The sequence below is a fragment of the Zootoca vivipara genome, chromosome 7 (genome assembly GCF_965207765.1).
Source record: "Zootoca vivipara chromosome 7, rZooViv2.hap1.1, whole genome shotgun sequence".
Lineage (NCBI taxonomy): Eukaryota > Metazoa > Chordata > Lepidosauria > Squamata > Lacertidae > Zootoca > Zootoca vivipara.
The window spans coordinates 49,247,061-49,264,207 of record NC_142590.1 but is presented as its reverse complement, the minus strand read 5'-3'; the positions used below and the strand labels follow the sequence as shown (position 1 = coordinate 49,264,207).

The 17,147-nt window shown below is 44.2% G+C and overlaps 1 protein-coding gene across 1 annotated transcript in view; it reads left to right on the top strand.

The window, feature by feature from the left end:
• Nucleotides 1-8,491, top strand: part of TULP1 (TUB like protein 1) — a 34,757-nt gene extending 26,266 nt beyond the window's left edge. The window contains exons 11-14 of the mRNA XM_088673334.1: nt 998-1,106; nt 2,480-2,578; nt 3,514-3,685; nt 7,659-8,491. Coding sequence (XP_088529460.1) covers nt 998-1,106; nt 2,480-2,578; nt 3,514-3,685; nt 7,659-7,792 — 514 coding nt within the window. The 3' untranslated portion in view covers nt 7,793-8,491. The remainder of the gene's footprint in view (nt 1-997; nt 1,107-2,479; nt 2,579-3,513; nt 3,686-7,658) is intronic.
• Nucleotides 8,492-17,147: the final 8,656 nt, after the last annotated feature.

The following is a 17,147-nucleotide window of genomic DNA, read 5'->3' as shown; positions in this document are numbered from 1 at the left end:
ACTCTAAGGAGGGAACTCTCCACACTACAATATTTTGTTGCAGGTCCCACTGGTTATTACTATTATTGTGTATAGGTAAAGGTAAAGGGACCCCTGACCATTAGGTCCAGTCGTGACTGACTCTGGGGTTGCGGCGCTCATCTTGCATTATTGGCTCGAGGGAGCCAGCGTACAGCTTCCGGGTCATGTGGCCAGCCTGACAAAGCCGCTTCTGGCGAACCAGAGCAGCACACGGAAATGCCGTTTACCTTCCCGCTTGGAGCGGTACCTATTTATCTACTTGCACTTTGACGTGCTTTCGAACTGCTAGGTTGGCAGGAGCTGGGACCGAGCAAGGGGAGAGGGAGGGTAGTCTTTGCATATTTACATTGCAGATACTGCTCACAGGTAAATAGAAAATGTCCAGAACACAGGAAGCTGCTTTATGCAGTCAGATCATTGGTCCATCTAGATTAAGTGATCAAGCAGTCTTTGCCAGCCCAGCCTGGAGATGCTGGGGATTGAACCTGGGATCTTTGGCATGCAAAACCTGAGCTTGCCACCAAGTTACAGCCTCTCCCTTAAAGTGTGGCCTCTCTTTCCCCTGGTGCAGAGATTTGTCAATAATTACACCCCTAGCCCAGCTAGCCAGACGCACCCTGTTATCAGATCTGGTATCAAGATTGTCGCTTGGGGCAGGGCAAAAGTGGTTTAGCTGGTTCTATCCAGAGGAGAGGCATGTCGCAATTTAATAGGCCTGGGCATTTGGAAATACTGAAGATGCCCTGATTGAGTGACCTTTCCATTCCCTCCTTATCCCATCCCACTCCCATATTCCCTCCCTCTCTTACACACACATATAGACTATACCCACATTGATGCAAAGTATACCTAGTTAACTCAATGTTACGGTGTTTATTTTGGCAGAAAAGGGGTAACTGTGCAAAGGGGCTCCTTGACTCTGAAACCCTCATCTGCTTTGCCTGATTGCGGTTGTGGTTTTTCATTTTGCTTTTAGATCCAATTTGATGGGCACTCGGTTTTCGGTGTTTAATAATGGCGTGAATCCTGACAGAGCAAATTCGGATTGGTCAAATGTGCGCCAGGAGCTTGCAGCTGTTGTTTATGTAAGGAACCGCATTGTGCCACTCCAATCTCCTGGGCAGCTGCTTGCAGTGGCTAGAATATGCTTGTGGGTATCTTTCCCAAGAGAGGCTTGAGAACTCTTTGTCTGCTGTAAAAACTGTTCCCGAGTGGAACAGAGTATTAATGCCGGCCAGTTGGTGTCACCCAATACAGGTAAAATCTGCAGGGTCTACATTGCATGGAGTGGCTGGGGATAATTCAAGGCTGGGGGTGGAGTTATGCTTGTCATAACTTGATGCCTTTTCAAATATAACCTACCGGTAGATGTTTCCAAGGCACGTGTTACATTAGCCAAGTCCCTATCCAATCCACTTACTTTTTAAACCACTCCGCCATATTTCAGTCCAGCCAAGGGTGGTTCCTTATCCTTTGGGAACCAAAAATGTATCTACATCCACAGACAGGTAAAGCAAATGCTGCAGCTGGCACAAGCTTCAGCCGACTCCATTTTTGCAGACACGGATGCTCCAGGGCTTCTCTGAAGGCACATGCCCTTATAAGAATGTGTATGCAGCACTATACCTTTAAAGCACATTCATTCCCTCAAAGAATTCTTGACACCGTAGTTGGTTAGGAGTTGCTTGGAATTATAACACTGATAGGGTTAAATTGCAGTACTCAGAATTCTTAGAGGAGAAATAATAAGCAATAGTGTGTACCTAACAGAACAACCATGCTTGCCATCTCCAGATGCAAGCACCTTCATATCATCAATATCACCTCCATTCTCTAGGCTAGGGGCAGGCACAGATAGATCCTGGCCCTGAAAACAAGTTCTTGAGCTGGGCAGTGTGTGCTCAGAGGCACCCTGTTCTTTAATTCTAAATGTATTTCTTCTCTCCTGAGCCACTACTTTGCATCTGACTGAGCCACTACTTTGCATTAAGTACTTTTTATTAGTCCCCCCCCCAAGATATACAAGTAGTTCTCAGCTAGAGTGTATTGTCAAACAGCCATTCTTCTCCATACACTAAATAAACTGTAAAGCATATAATAAAAACATTCTTTAAACAAACAACACAAAACCTTGGGGGTTTTATTTGAGAGAAAAAAGGTAGATCCCACATGCTGACATTTGATCATCAGTGGCAAATATTCTTGGAGGCAGAGAAAGGGAGGTGTTTTATAAAAAAAATCTAACTCCTTTTCATGTTATAGCAATGATGTTTTTGTTTTATATGTTGGGAGGATGCAACACCATCATGGCAAAGCTGTAGCACAAGCTTGAGACTGACAGGATAGCTGCTTTAAGCTGTTACGAATCAGATAGTTTGGGGGATATAAACAAATTAATCATGTTTTGAGGATATATGACTGTGATTGAGTTATAAGCATTCTGGGGTTTCTGTTTCAGGAGACAAATGTATTAGGATTCAAGGGACCTCGAAAAATGACAGTGATTATCCCTGGAATGAATTCAGACAATGAGAGGGTGCCAATCCGACCCCGAAATGTAAGTTACCAACATGATAAGCATCTACGACACAATCCTAGAGGCAATCTGGGGAAAGGGAGATAGGAGATTTTGATGCCTGGATGCCAGCATTGTGGGCTCCAGCCAGCCTGGCACCACCATTGGAACAATAAAAAGGGCCCCCGGGGCCAGAGGGGGCAGGGACCTCCATTCAAAAAATATGAGCAACTAAAATCAGGAGGGGCAGAAGACCTTGGAAGGATTGGCAGGTGTCTCTCAGTGCTGTGTACACACTTGGGGTGGAATACACCTAACAAGTCCCCTCAGTGCAAACCGTGTAAGGTCTTCCGCTGTCACAAAGGGGGCTTTCCCCCTCTGTCCTCTCCCTGCAGCCCCCCCCCCCCGCAATTGGCTTGGAGGGGTCGGAAGAACCCCCAGAACAGGGGAAGGAGAAGGGGTCATTCCATCTAGCAAGTTGATATCCTTGCACTGATGGGATGTTCACCATAGCATGACACCCTTAATATACTGGAACCTTAGTATCCTATCATGATAGGATGTTCCTAGTGCTGCCCAATCACTGTTTTGCTATTTTAAGTTACTAGTGGAATTGCAAGTGATTTTCCACATTCAGAGTCCTGAACCTTTGTTTTGGGCACACGGGTGGCCTTGAGGAAGCTGCGATAGGTGGGTCCATTTGCAACTCAGCCCACATTCAGGATAACTGTTGCAGTGGGTGCCCCATTTATGACCCTGATTTTATTTTATTTTATTTCTTAATCAGTCCTCTCATTACCACAAAAAAAATTAATGAAAGTGAGGTATAGCACTATAATACTGTGCTGCTAGCATGGTCCCTTATCTCTGGGAACCAGAAAGGTATATCTACAGACAGATAAACCAAATGCTGCAGCTGGCACTGAAGCGTGTTTGGAAGTGATTTAGTTTTGTGCTTTTCTCACATTTCTTGCCAGGATAATGATGGGCTGCTCATCAGATGGCAGAACAGGATAATGGACAACTTAATCGAACTGCATAACAAAGCCCCAGTGTGGAATGACGAGACGCAGTCTTATGTGCTCAACTTCCATGGCAGAGTTACTCATGCCTCTGTCAAGAACTTCCAGATTGTCCACAGCAATGACGGTAAGTCCTATGGAATTCTCTTGGCCCATAAGAGTGAAGGCAGACCTCAAAGAATCATAGAATTGTAGAGTTGGAAGAGACCACGAGGCTCATCTAGTCCAACCCCCTGAAATGCAGGGATCTTATACCCAATGCGGGGCTTGAACCCACGACGCTGAGATTCTCATGCCCTACTGACTGAGCAATCCTACATTGTGCTAACTTAGGAGGTCAAGCAGGATTGGCTCTGGAATTATTGCTACTCTAGGCAATAAAGTGGGTGGAGCAAGGTTGTCCTTGTATTATACTCTCCATTTCAACAGACAGCTTGTAATCTGAAGAGAGATGGGGCAGAAAGGAAAGGTATAATGACAGCATCATTATATTACCTATGTTGGGGTTTGCTTTTCTATCACATTTATGCTTTGCTAATAAATTGCTTGGGGTGCTGGTTCATTGTTAACAATAATTATAGAACCAATCAGATTTGGAGACAAGGCATGCGGAAAGCTGGATAAGCAGATGATTTTGACTCAGATGCTAGTTGAGTGTCAAAGTAGACTTGAAATTGTGTTTGTTATGTGAGAGCTGTGTGGTCACACAATGACTTCAAAAGGACTGTTTGCCACACATAACGGCATACTCAGGTGACCACTGCACGCCTGAACCACACATCTATCTGTGGCATAGTAGCCACTTGAAACTGCAACTGTGTGAAAGCAACAGAGTTTTATGGTGGCATGGTGACAATTTCTGTGATTGCATGGAGTTGCAATTGGTTGTGGAGTGTTTTCAAATGCCAACCACGTCACAGAGTACATGTGCGGACCAGGACTGACATAAAAATAAAAGGCAACAGAGTTTGGAAATAAGTTGTCTGAGGTGTTGTGTAATTTAGGCCAGAGGAAACCAGAATGTCCACTTTCCAGACACAAGGATACCTGACCTATCTGCTGTGAGAAGAACCTTCCTGAAGTCTGTACTCTGTAATCACAATTTGGGAATGTGTTGAGTTTTACAACCAGACCTGAACGAGCCACCAAACTCTCTAAGGAGTTTGCCTAAATGTAGACAGGAAGGGAGGCATGCAAGAATCATCCACGAGGGGGAGCATGACAGTCGGAAGACTGGAATAATAAGGGTTTGGGTTCCTTGCTAAGCCCCTTGGATCTGCTGAATGACTTGGAGCCAAGCTTTCATCTGGTTTTGTCTCTGTGTTGTTTGAGGTTGGAATTCTTCCTGGGTATGCTTCAAAGTTTTGAGTGTTAATTTATGAAACACTCGTAAACTCTGACGTATACACAAGGTGTTCCTGATTACTCAAGACAGTCATCCAGTTTCTGATGAGGCTAATCCAAAATGGCCAATAACGGGTACCACTTGAGCACTAATTGCCCAATTGATATGTAGCCTCCAACTCAGAAGAACTGTTCTGGCATTTCCCATTAGTCGTGAAATACCTTGGGGTACAAGATGCCAAGGACTGCATTGATTTCAGTCAAGAGGCATGTGCAAATAGTGTTAGACTTCTTTATGTAATAAAGATCTAAAGGGTGTTTTTTCTAATCACAGTGTTGATATTTTGAGTTAGCATATTGTATAGGCAGAACAAGGGATTCCAGGATCCCTTATGCCTTTGATGATTGATTTGGGTCACTCACACAGCTCATAATATAAGTTTTCCTATGGCTCTATGAACACCCTCTAAGGATAACAGCAAATACACAATCATTGATCCAAGGGTGACTAAGCTAAGAGCCCCTGATCTTGCTAAGGGCTGCCAACTAGTTTTCAAGCTCCGATTCATTCTTGAACATACTAATCAGAAGTGCAATTCATTTAGGGGTTGCTAAATGAGATAATAGGACGTGGGTGGTGCTGTTGTCTAAACCACAGAGCCTAGGGCTTGCTGATCAGAAGGTCGGCAGTGTGAACTCCTGTTGTTCGGTCTCAGCTCCTGGCCACCTAGCAGTTGGAAAGCACATCAAAGTGTAAGTAGATAAATAGGTACCGGTCCGACGGGAAGGCAAATGGCGTTTCTGTGCGCTGCTCTGGTTCGCCAGAAGTGGCTTAGTCATGCTGTATGCTGGCTCCCTCGGCCAGTAAAGCGAGATGAGCACCGCAACCCCAGAGTTGTCCGCGACTGGACCTAATGGTCAGGGGTCCCTTTACCTTTAATGAGATAATATGGGATGCTTTTACTAAATAAGAACAAAATTAAGACTGGGGTGGACTTTGATAATCTCAGGTAATACCGTATGGTGCCTTGAGCAAGGCCAAAATTTGGTGCCCACACACGGATCTTAATAAATAATAATAATAATTTTATTATTTGTACCCTGCCCACCTGACTGGGTTGCCCAAGCCACTCTGGGAGGCTTCTCAATTTTGTGCCCCCTCGCCTGGGTGCCCTGTGTGGGGGAACACAAGTTCAAATTGGAAGAAATGTTATTCGTGAAATGAGCAGTTGTGTGAATGGCTTTTAAAAACTAAGTAGCACGACTGAGGTATCCAATTCTGATCAGGACCCTGGCAGGGGGTGGTAGGCATTGGTACTTAGCCTTAACACTAGGCTAAAGCCTCCCTACCACCAGGGTCAACATCTAGACCCTACCCTCCTAGCGTTGCTATTCTATTCTTAAAAGCTATGCTACTTCTGCCTCACTTAATTTGGCCCACATTACATCCTCCTAAAGAGAGCGTACAGGTGGACCATGTTGGAAAACATAGCCCAAGCTTTGTGATCAACAAGCTCAAAAGTCTCTCCAGTATGTATCCAACATGCTGAAATCAGCTGCAAACTTGAGAGTTTATGCAAGCAGGATCCATAGTCTTTAAAAAACTGATGAGGTGTGCACATTGCTGTGTGGCTATAAGAATCTGGGCCTAACACAACACAGTGTTTTGTGGTGTGTGTGCGTGTGTGTGCGCGCATGCATGTGCCTGCTTTGATCTTGGGCTGGTTGATGCTCAAAGAAGCAACTCTTGATACAAAAAGAGGACAAAACGTTGACACTTCCACCCCCACCCCACCCCGTGAGTGCTAGGGCTGTGAGCACCCTGCAGAATTCACATGAGAGCAACAAACATAGGCAGCCAAGCAATTTCGCAGAGTGTATGACTTGTCTGCTTGTCACCTGTCCAGCCCAATCAGGGGATGTTACTGTCTCGGGTGTAGGATTACAGGACAGAAAGAACCTGCTCAGGGCCCCAGTTATTTTTACAGATTTCTTGTTGCTCTCACTGGTAACAAAGGGAGTCATGACCGAAGCAGTGAGTCAGAGAGACCTCTAGAATGCCACAAATGTCTTGGTTAGGAATTCTGGTGAGGGGGCAGGTCTCTAGGGGGGAGGCAGCACATATTGGGTCTGCTCTATCCACCCAGCTGGAAAAAAGAAATGTACTTACTTGGTAGCTCTGTTGAAGAAGAAGCAGGCATTCATTGCCCAGCAGGTGGCCAGTCAACTCCTGAACTCTGCTGTTCTCTCTTCCCTGTCCCATCCTGCTCTCTTCTCCTTAGCATTTGAATAGGAGGGTCCGGAATAAAAAGGTTTTGTTCAGCTCCATGTGAGCCACACTCCCTTAACACTGGAAATAGAGATATAAGCCATATGGTAGCAAACCTGTTCTCTTCAGGCATTCTCTGGGAAGTCACCTCTGGTTGATCTTAGGAACATCCAACTTCCTTTCAAATGTCTGGAGGCAGCTATGCCAAGATAATAACATCAAAAGGTTCTGGTCAAGATAGAAATGCAACAAGTTGTTTTTTTTGGGGGGGGGGTTTAAAGTTTGGCAGCTCTGGAAATGGGTCTTTCTCCAGAACCCCATTCTTCTCATGACAGTGGGCCAGTGGAGAGGAGTCTTTTTCAAGTGGAAGGCACAGAGGACCAGAAGTTGTCATTACTCATTTTGGGGTGGGGGTTGTGGCATTGTAGCAGAGCCTATTTTTGGTCCATCTGCTCAAATGATGGTGTGTTCACCTCTTTTCCTACAGTGGACTACATCGTCTTGCAGTTTGGCCGCGTAGCTGATGATACTTTCACCCTGGACTACAACTACCCACTGTGTGCTGTGCAAGCTTTTGCCATCGCCCTATCCAGCTTCGATGGGAAGCTGGCTTGTGAGTAGCACGTCATGCCTAGGTTGTCCTGAGTCTGGGCCAGAGAGGCGGAATAAAAACAAAGCCCCTTCTATCTGGACTGTCTGCTGCAGACAAGAATTTGTCTGATAATATAAAGCAAATGAGATAGTGTGAACAGGAAGAACAGCTTAACTGGTATCTCTAAATGTTTCCAACATGCAACTGGGCAAAGAAGAAGAAGAAGAAGAAGAAGAAGAAGAAGAAGAAGAAGAAGAAGAAGAAGAAGAAGAAGAACTTGCAGAATCAATAAGCACCAACACATATTCACAGGGTAGGTTTAGTTGGCAACACCACATGCACACACATGTCCTTGGCATTTGCCTTGTAAAAGAAACAGTGCTCAAGCCCCAGCAAAACAGCCGCTTTACGCTGCAGTGTTCTGGAAGGTCCATAACTCTAGGACGCTAAAAAACAAAACAGGAAAAAAAATAGTCTCTGTTAAGTTACTTACTGCCAAGGGATTTGGAACCAGCTAATGGTCTCAGGCTATCAAATAGTCACTTCCTTAACAGTCAAGACTAGTCATTGTTTGGTTCTTTGAATCCCAGGAGAATTTGACTTCTTTAGATTATTGGTAGGGTGGTGGGTTCTCTTTGATAATTTATAATTTACATGTGGAAGTTTTACATTGATGCTGGGGTTTCTTTTCTCTCTACTGATAACCATCAATAAAACAGTAAGTGGTGGGACAAGCTCCAATTTCTTGACATTTTAAAAATCATGGTCTGCCTAGCTACTAATCTAAACTAGTTAGATGTAAATGTACCGGTATAAGTTGCTTTTGGGGTAGTTATATAATTTGTATTTATATAATTTGTAACTCTGGCATCTAACAGCTTACTTTCAGTACTGCTGTGGAATTGTTGGGTGAGCTGGGCGACCTCTCAAAACCAGTGGCGACCAGTGCCCATTGAGACTAGTGAGATGGAATGCAGGTAGCCAAAACAGTAGGTAGAGCCTGAGCCAATGACAGGCAGAGCCAGCTTATTCTAGTATAGTCCCCATCCTCCTTCCTGCTAAGCAGGGGTGCTATCTATGTGAAGCCATGGGAGCTGAGCCCCTCTCTCCCAATTTTTAGTGAAGGGGCTGGGCCCACCAAAGTTCTGTGCAGAAGACAGAATCAGGATTCAAGGTGACCTTGGTGAACTGGGCCCAAACAAACAATATGAATTTTAATAGGGACAAACGTAAGATTCTATATTTGTCAGCTGTACAAATATAAGATGGGGGACACCTGGCTTGGCAGCAGTACATGTGAAAAGGATCTAGCTTCATGTGCTTAACATGAGTCGATAGTGTGATGCAGCAACAGCAGCAAAAAAAAAGTGCTAAAGCTATTCTAGGTGCATCAACAGAAGTCTAGTGTACTGCTCAAGAGAAATTATTGCCCTGCTCTATTCTGCCTTGGACAGACCATACCTAGAGTACTGTGTCCAGTTCTGGGCACCACAATTTAAGAAGAATGTTGACAAGCTGGAACGTGTGCAGAGGAGGGCAACCAAGATGATCAAGGGTCTGAAAACCAAGCCATATGACAGTTGAGGGAATTCAGTATGTTTAGAAAAGAAGAGACTGAGAGGAGATACAATAGCCATCTTCAAATATCTAAATGGCTGTCGCATAAAAGACAGAGCAAGCTTGTTTTATCCTGCTCTGGAGGATAGGACCCAAACCAATGGATTCAAGTTACAAGAAAGGAGATTCCAACTAAACATCAGGAAGCAGTTTCTGGCGGTAAGAGCTGTTTGGCAGTGGAACAGACCCCCTCAGAAGGTGGGGGACTTTCCTTCATTGGAGGTATTTAAGCAGAGGTTGGATGGCCATCTGTCATGAATGCTTTAGTTGAGATCCCTGCCCTGTAGGGGGTTGGACTAGATGAACCTTGGGGTCCCCCCAAAACTACAATTCTATTATTAATTTCACCAGAGGACAAAACCACACTCCTTGTTGGCTAAAGATAATTCTGCTGGTAATAAAAAAAGGCATTTACTGCATTTTACAGTGCACCAAAAACAAAGCACAGGTCCATCCTCCAAAAGCTTACAGTCCAACTTACGATGGGAAGCCAAGAGTAACAAGGGAATAATGCTAATAAATGCTGTTAAACATACTTAGGCTTCTTTTTAGTTAAGACAAAGACGATTCCAGGAGACCATTTTTAAAAAACATTTCCCCTGATTTGTTTGCAGAGAGATTAGGCTGTGTTGACTATTTAATTAGCATTTATTCTCATTTGTGTCTGGGAAAGTTAGATGACACTGCATCAAAAAAGTGTTATCTATACTCCCCAATGCTTTCCCCCATCACTTTCTTTAGAGAAAAATGTGTGATCTTTTGAGGAAATGGGTTTATTACAGAAGGCCTCCCAATCAACTATAATTGTGCAGCTTGAATTTGTTTGAATCCCATCTGAAAATAGTGATATTTTGGAAACTTTACTGGTGCATAAGCTGGGGTGTGGAAGTGGGAAACCATCCCCAAATACCTTTCTAGACCTTGCAAAATAATTTCTCCATCCTCATCACTCAAGAGTAATGTGCACAAAGGAATTTTTACTAGGGAGGAGAACACTAACTTCCCAATGTGGTCCCCATATAAACGTTATAAATAAATGGAAAGTTTAGGAGAGGGATTTTAAAAAAGTTTAAGTGTTGTCTATGATAAAGCACCTATGCTTTACCTATGCAGGTAACCCTAATGTCCCAATAGGTAACCCAAATTAGCCGTATTGTAACTAGAGGCCCCCCCTGTTGGCTGTGTATAAGCAGTTTCCTTTTTTCTTCCTCTTGAATCAGAACTTCTCGAGTTCAACTTATTCTGTACAGCCTGATTACTTTTTCTTTAGGTTTACATCATCTTACCTGCTTTACACTCTTAGGTTATGTCAGACTAGACACATTACAGAAAGATTAAGAGTCAAGTGGACTCCCCCCTCACTACCTGTCTTCCTATTTTCCAGCATGGTTGGGAAAGTGCTAAACCTGGAGTTGCTTGTTGTTGTTGTTTAGTCGTTTAGTCGTGTCCGACTCTTCGTGACCCCATGGACCATAGCACGCCAGGCACTCCTGTCTTGCACTGCCTCCCGCAGTTTGGTCAAACTCATGTTCGTAGCTTCAAGAACACTGTCCTACCATCTCGTCCTCTGTCGTCCCCTTCTCCTAGTGCCCTCAATCTTTCCCAACATCAGGGTGTTTTCCAGGGAGTCTTCTCTTCTCATGAGGTGGCCAAAGTATTGGAGCCTCGATTGTATCTGTCCTTCCAGTGAGCACTCGGGGCTGATTTCCTTAAGAATGGATAGGTTTGATCTTCTTGCAGTCCATGGGACTCATGGAGTTGTAAATTATTGTAAATTATTACAACACTGGATCCATATTAAAGATGGATGAGGAGGAGAAAAGATGTCAGAAACCTTCAAGGTTCTGCCTCCTAGGTGTCTTCCTTTTGGCAATTAATAAGACTAACAATAACAATTAATTACAGCTCACATGTACAAAACATCTTTCAACCTTCCTTCCACACCTACTTGGGTGATTCATCATGGTTTAGAAGACATCTGCCATCCCACAATTAACACCACACAAAGGCATAAGGACAGGAAGTAAAGGCTCTCACTCTGTCCAACTGAAACCCAGAAAAAAATAAGGGTTGAAGTTACTTAAACCACTCCAGCATCCTAACCAAATTGAAGCACACCCATTCATAAATAAAACCATCACAGGAACCCCCCACGAGGACATGTATCCACCCAGCAACTTCTGGAAAAAAAACCCAACATAGCCCGCATCGATACTCTTGTCTTGCAAAGTGTTACAAAGTGACTCACAAAGAAGGGCACCACACCTTCTGAGTCACTGCCACCAAGCACTTCCTGCAACAGTTTGGCCTTCCCATTGATGCTTTCTTCCCTTGATGGCTGCCTCCTCCAACCAAGAAACGCCTCAAACTCATCCTGCTTAGCTTCCCTCGGAAATATAGCCTCAACAGGGGCAAAACAATTGGCACACTCTCGTTTCTGAATGCCTCCCCAAACAACAGGATGGATTAGAAGAAATTATTCTAGCAACCCACCCCACCATGCACCTGATCTCAGAACCACCATCCCTGGCTACCCCCTACTTCTCATTTGCAATATAGATGGGAATGTCTCAACTCCCAGCAGCCTTAGGCCACTGTTGCAGGAAGCCAGAGGATAAATCTGCATGACAAAACAGGCAAGGAGACCCTTATCCTTGGATGACATGAACTGACCCTGAGAGATGTACACACAGAGTTTTTTCTTCTGTAGTGTCTACTACCCCTGAATTTATAAGCAGTCACCAAAGGATAGGCTTTGTTTATGAAAAGAGGAACTGAAGTGGGAGGTGAGGGTATGTAAGAAAGGAGGTAGCAGCCTCCTGCTTTTGCAAGGAAAAGTGACAGGAACTCAGAGACAACCTTTCACTGTCATTCGGTGTTCCTAGCTTCTGGTTGTATGGTAGAGCTATATTGGTCTGTCCAAGAGTCTGTGCCAGTGCCCTTCCTCTTCTCAGTATCTGACTCTTGCAACTTCCTGCTATTCTCTTGCTGCTTCCTACATGGCAGGAATTAAGGCAAAATGAAACACAGAGTGCCTTATAAGTTAGCCAGGAATATATCAAGCAGAGGAGTTGAACAGGGATGTCAACAAGAAGGACAATCATTGTCAAGCACCATGCTCACTGTTAGGTCTGATCAGTGCATTTAATAGTCGTAGTGGTAGTAGCAGTAGCAGTAGCAGTAATAGCAGCAGCAGCACTGGTAGTAGTACTCACTGTTACATCTGACAAGTGCATTTAGTAGTAGTAGTAGTAGCAGCAGCAGCAGCAGCAGCAGCAGCAGCAGCAGCAACAGCAGCATTTGTGGTGGTAGTGCTAGTATTTATAGCCCACTCTTCATTGAATATTTCAATTCCACAGCTTGGAACACTGAAATACACACACACAGCAGAATCCATAAAAACAGGTCCAATAAATATCATAAACAGATTTGTGACTCTATCATAAAACAAACAAAAGTGAAGGATGATTAGAATGTTTGATTTAACCAAATACCTCTGTAAAGAAAACAGGACATTCAACTGATTAAAACAACGAAATGGTTTTCGCACAAGTTCCTACCCATCTCTCACTGGGGCAGTATTTAGACTGGGAAATAAACCCAAGATATTGCACCCCTGGGTAATTCTTCAAGAAAGGAAACAGTAGGATGTATTACTGACTTAAAATGGAAAGCTTAGAAAACAAAAATGAAATCTGGTTCCTCTGGCTTCTACTATAGTTAGCACCACTTCATTCTCTGCAATGACTGGAAATCTGGCATAGACATTTCTGTGTGTTCTTATTAAAATGAATATGTATAATATGAAAGAAGTGATTATCAACAATTGGGTCCAGTATTGTAGATATTCTAGTCTATTCTACCATCTAAAGCAGGAACAAGGAATCCATAATGCTCCAGATCTGGTTGGAATCCAGCTTCCATTATCTCTGACCACTGGTCATGCTGGCTGGGGCCGAAGGGAGCAGGGCTTCAACAACATTGGAGGGCCATAGGTTCCCCACCTAAAGCACTGTTTCCCAATTCTCTGTAATATAAGAAAACATGTATCATGTCAGCTTCACAAATGCTTTGAGGTTGTTTCCATGCAGCATAATTATCTTAAATTTGAAAGGATGGTGACTGGGCACTGACTAACTGATGTGATTAATGTTTTTATCTCAATCAAAGCCAACTCAAGTCTTGCACTTTTTCATCACCTCTAGAGGTTTCACACAATTACATTTACACTTCTCAAGCTGGAGAGCAAACAACCGATCTTGCATGCAATTTCAACTTTGGGTTGCTTTACACAACATAAATTCCATATATGTACAACATATGTACTTGCATAGTTGACAGCTTTACTGTATGGGCAAGTGGCACAAAGTCCCAACTGGTGACATATTCAAGTGACATGTACACATGGTATAATAGCACATCCCCAACATGCCACACATTTGATGGATGGAATTGATATATGTGTAGGAAATTAAATAAGGCTCAAAATAACTTTAAGAAAATGCAACAACAAACTTTAATTCCACTTTTTGTTATTGACAATAATCATTATTATTATTTAAATTCACACCTGACTTTATCTATGAATGTATTTTAAAACACTTCAAATCTGCTTAATATTTTAAAATATTGAAGTGATATACAAAACTAGAACATTAACAAAATAAAAAGGTGTTATAAAAAAGAAATTAGGGAAGTTGTTGCATTATCCCACTCCCAGAACCTGTCTCTGGGGACATGAAATGGACAGGAATAGGATGCCTGGGTGGTGTTTCTGGATCAGTGAGAAACAGATGAGTCCTGGTACTGTCACCAGAAGGCCTGTTATTACAACACTTTCAGCCCACTCTTTCTGCATAAGGCTGAGCTAATGGCAGGCTAATGGCTTTTGGGTTCAACCCAACTAACTAAGCCTTGTTCATTGCTGTTGTTGCTAACAGGAATCCATTTCTCTCTCTCTCTCTCTCTCTCTCTCTCTCTCTCTCTCTAGCACACACACACATTTTCACATGTGCAGTTTCAACTGGTGTTTGTTTGTTTGTTTTTCAAGGAAATCAGTCTAATGGGTTTTAGATGAATCCCCTCATATGTCTAGTTACAGGTAGGTAGCCATGTTGGTCTGACGTAGTCAAAACAAAATAAAAAAATTTCTTCCAGCAGCACCTTAAAGACCAACTAAGTTTTTATTTTGGTATGAGCTTTCGTGTGCATGCACACTTCTTCAGATACACTGAAATAGAAGTCCCCAGATGCTACAGAGCCCCCTAGGCTAGCTCTGGCCATCCCTACTGACCCCACTGGCTATGCTTTCTGCTAACTGCACCATGCAGCAAGTGTGGGAAGGAGTACTATGTCATACCCTCCAACATCTGGGTGATCCAAATTGGGAGTCGCTCATTAATGCCGGTAGGGACAGGAGCTTCACAAAGTCGTTTTTGATAGCGAAGCCTAACCCATGTATTCGATGTTCTTGTTCAGATAGACCTTTCCAGAAGAATGTGTAGCCTCCTTTTTCTTCCTTCAGTTGTCCCTCGCCTGCTCTTCGAGTCTCTTGAAGCGCTGCAATATTGATGTTAAAATGTCGCAGCTCTCTTGCAATGATGGCAGTTCTGCGTTCAGGATGCTCGCTGTCTGTGTTATCTGACAAAGTCCTTATATTCTATGTTCCAAAGTTCAATTGTCTTTTACGACCGCTGGGTGGTGACCCCACTGGGTAATCCAGTCAGGGGGAAAGGGAGGCAGACTATGTTTAGGGCACCTTTTCTAGCCCCTCCCCCTTCTCAGGGTGAGCAGAGTGGATCCTAAAAAGGGCTGCTCAGTCATGGATACAGCTGCCGAGCTGCTCAACTGCCTCGTTCCTTGAGTCAGAACGACTGAATCTATATCCACTGCCCATGTGCCGGTTCATGACTAGGGCTTCCAGATTTCACGATCCTGCCCCTGTTACCATTTGCCGATCGCCATAGGACTTTTGGGGTTTGGGTTGGGTTTTTGGAAGACGGCTGTGCGTGATTTTGTTTTATGTATGTAGATCAGTGCACGCTGACCAACGCCCAGTCATCGCAGTAGGGCTCTGTTCCGATGGCATAAAGTAGTCACGGCAAACCGGTAGATTCCTATCTGCTGCAGCCTTCACAGCCGTTGTAACATACCACGTGTTATCATCCGCCTGTTCTGCCGTTGAGGACTTCTTGGATCATTCTTTGTCTAGCTCCTTCCCTTTGACCTTACCGCCTTGGGTGACCCTCCTGGAAGTACAAGATTCCCCACGGCTTTGCTCACAAGGGTCATAGGAACATGCAAGCCCACTCACCGAAGAAGAAGAAGAAACATCTCATTTTTTGGTCATGAGTGAAATGGAGACATCTTGGCAGGACTGGTCTGAAGCAGAGAAGGAAAATGGGGAAGTGCCAGAATTGGACTCTGAGAAGGGGCACAGTGGGCTGGTGGACAAATGACTCAGCTCCCAAGGAGGAGCTGACCAGACTGTCAGGGGAGAAGACCACTTTGGTGTCATTGGATATCCCATGTGCTGCTTCACAGAAAACTGACATGACTCCTGAGAGGTGGAGGGAGGAAAGGGAATGCAGGACAGCACAGCAAAGAGAACAAATTGCAGAAGGAATTTTTTTGGGGGGGATGCAGCAAAACTAGAAAGCAATGAGAAGTGTATGCAGGCACACATTGGAGGAGGAGGCAGTGGCCAACAAGCGCAGGAGTTGGATGTGCCTCACCTTGCCTCACGGGCCCTATGCCCTGGGACCTTTTGATGAAGGGTGAACTTATAAATGTTATCAATCAACCAAGACTGAAAAATGAGAAAACCCAAATGTTGTTTTAAAATGACCTTACGTTGATATTGCTACCTAGGGTTCCAGTCCACTGATGTGAAACTCATTGCCTTCCATATGCTGCTGAATGAGAGTTTCCATCAAGCCCAGCCAGCTTGGCCTAAGGGTCAAGGATGATGGGAGTTATAGTCCAACCCATGCCTGAAGGGCCATAGTTCCCCTTCTCTGCTACAGTCCATTCTGTTCATGCCTCTTCTTTATTTCAGCCATTCATATACCACTTAATTACAATTGTTTGTAAGTGCCGGACAAGAAGTTCTGTGCAATAACCCTTCACACTGACAACACCTCTGACCTAATTTCTTTTTTGACCTTGTTGTGTCTACATCTCACACCTTACCACTCCCTCTCCTTCGCCCACTCATTGCTGCCTTGCCATCCCTATTTTTGCAAGGGCCTCAAAGGCACTGGCTTCCAAGTTCTCTTTCCTTTCCCTATTTCCCATAATGAATAAGACAGGGATGGAGAGCCAGTGGCACCCCCCAGCTGTTGATAGACCTCAGCCCCCATCACACCCAGCCAGCATGGCCAATGTCAGAGATGCTGAGAGATGAAGACTGACAGCACCTGGAGGGCCCCTGGTTCCCCATCCCTTGATGAAAGGCTTCGACATAAATACCATGTTAGACATGTGGAAACACCATGTTTCCACATACTAAGGTGCATTGAAGGGAGCTCAGTTGGAAGAATTTCCTTCGCACACTGGTGCAATAACAAAAGTGGTGTCATCAGGGCAGGACTTTGGGATAGACATCAGCAAAAGGAGAGGCTGGAGGGCCTCTATACACAGTTGAGCTGGCTTACCCAGCTGAAGTAAGGGAAGTAATACGCATCACCTTCTAATGCAGGGGACCTCCATTTGACCATGGGAATAAAAAAACACCTAACTGGTGTTGCATGTGATTTTGAGGTCTTC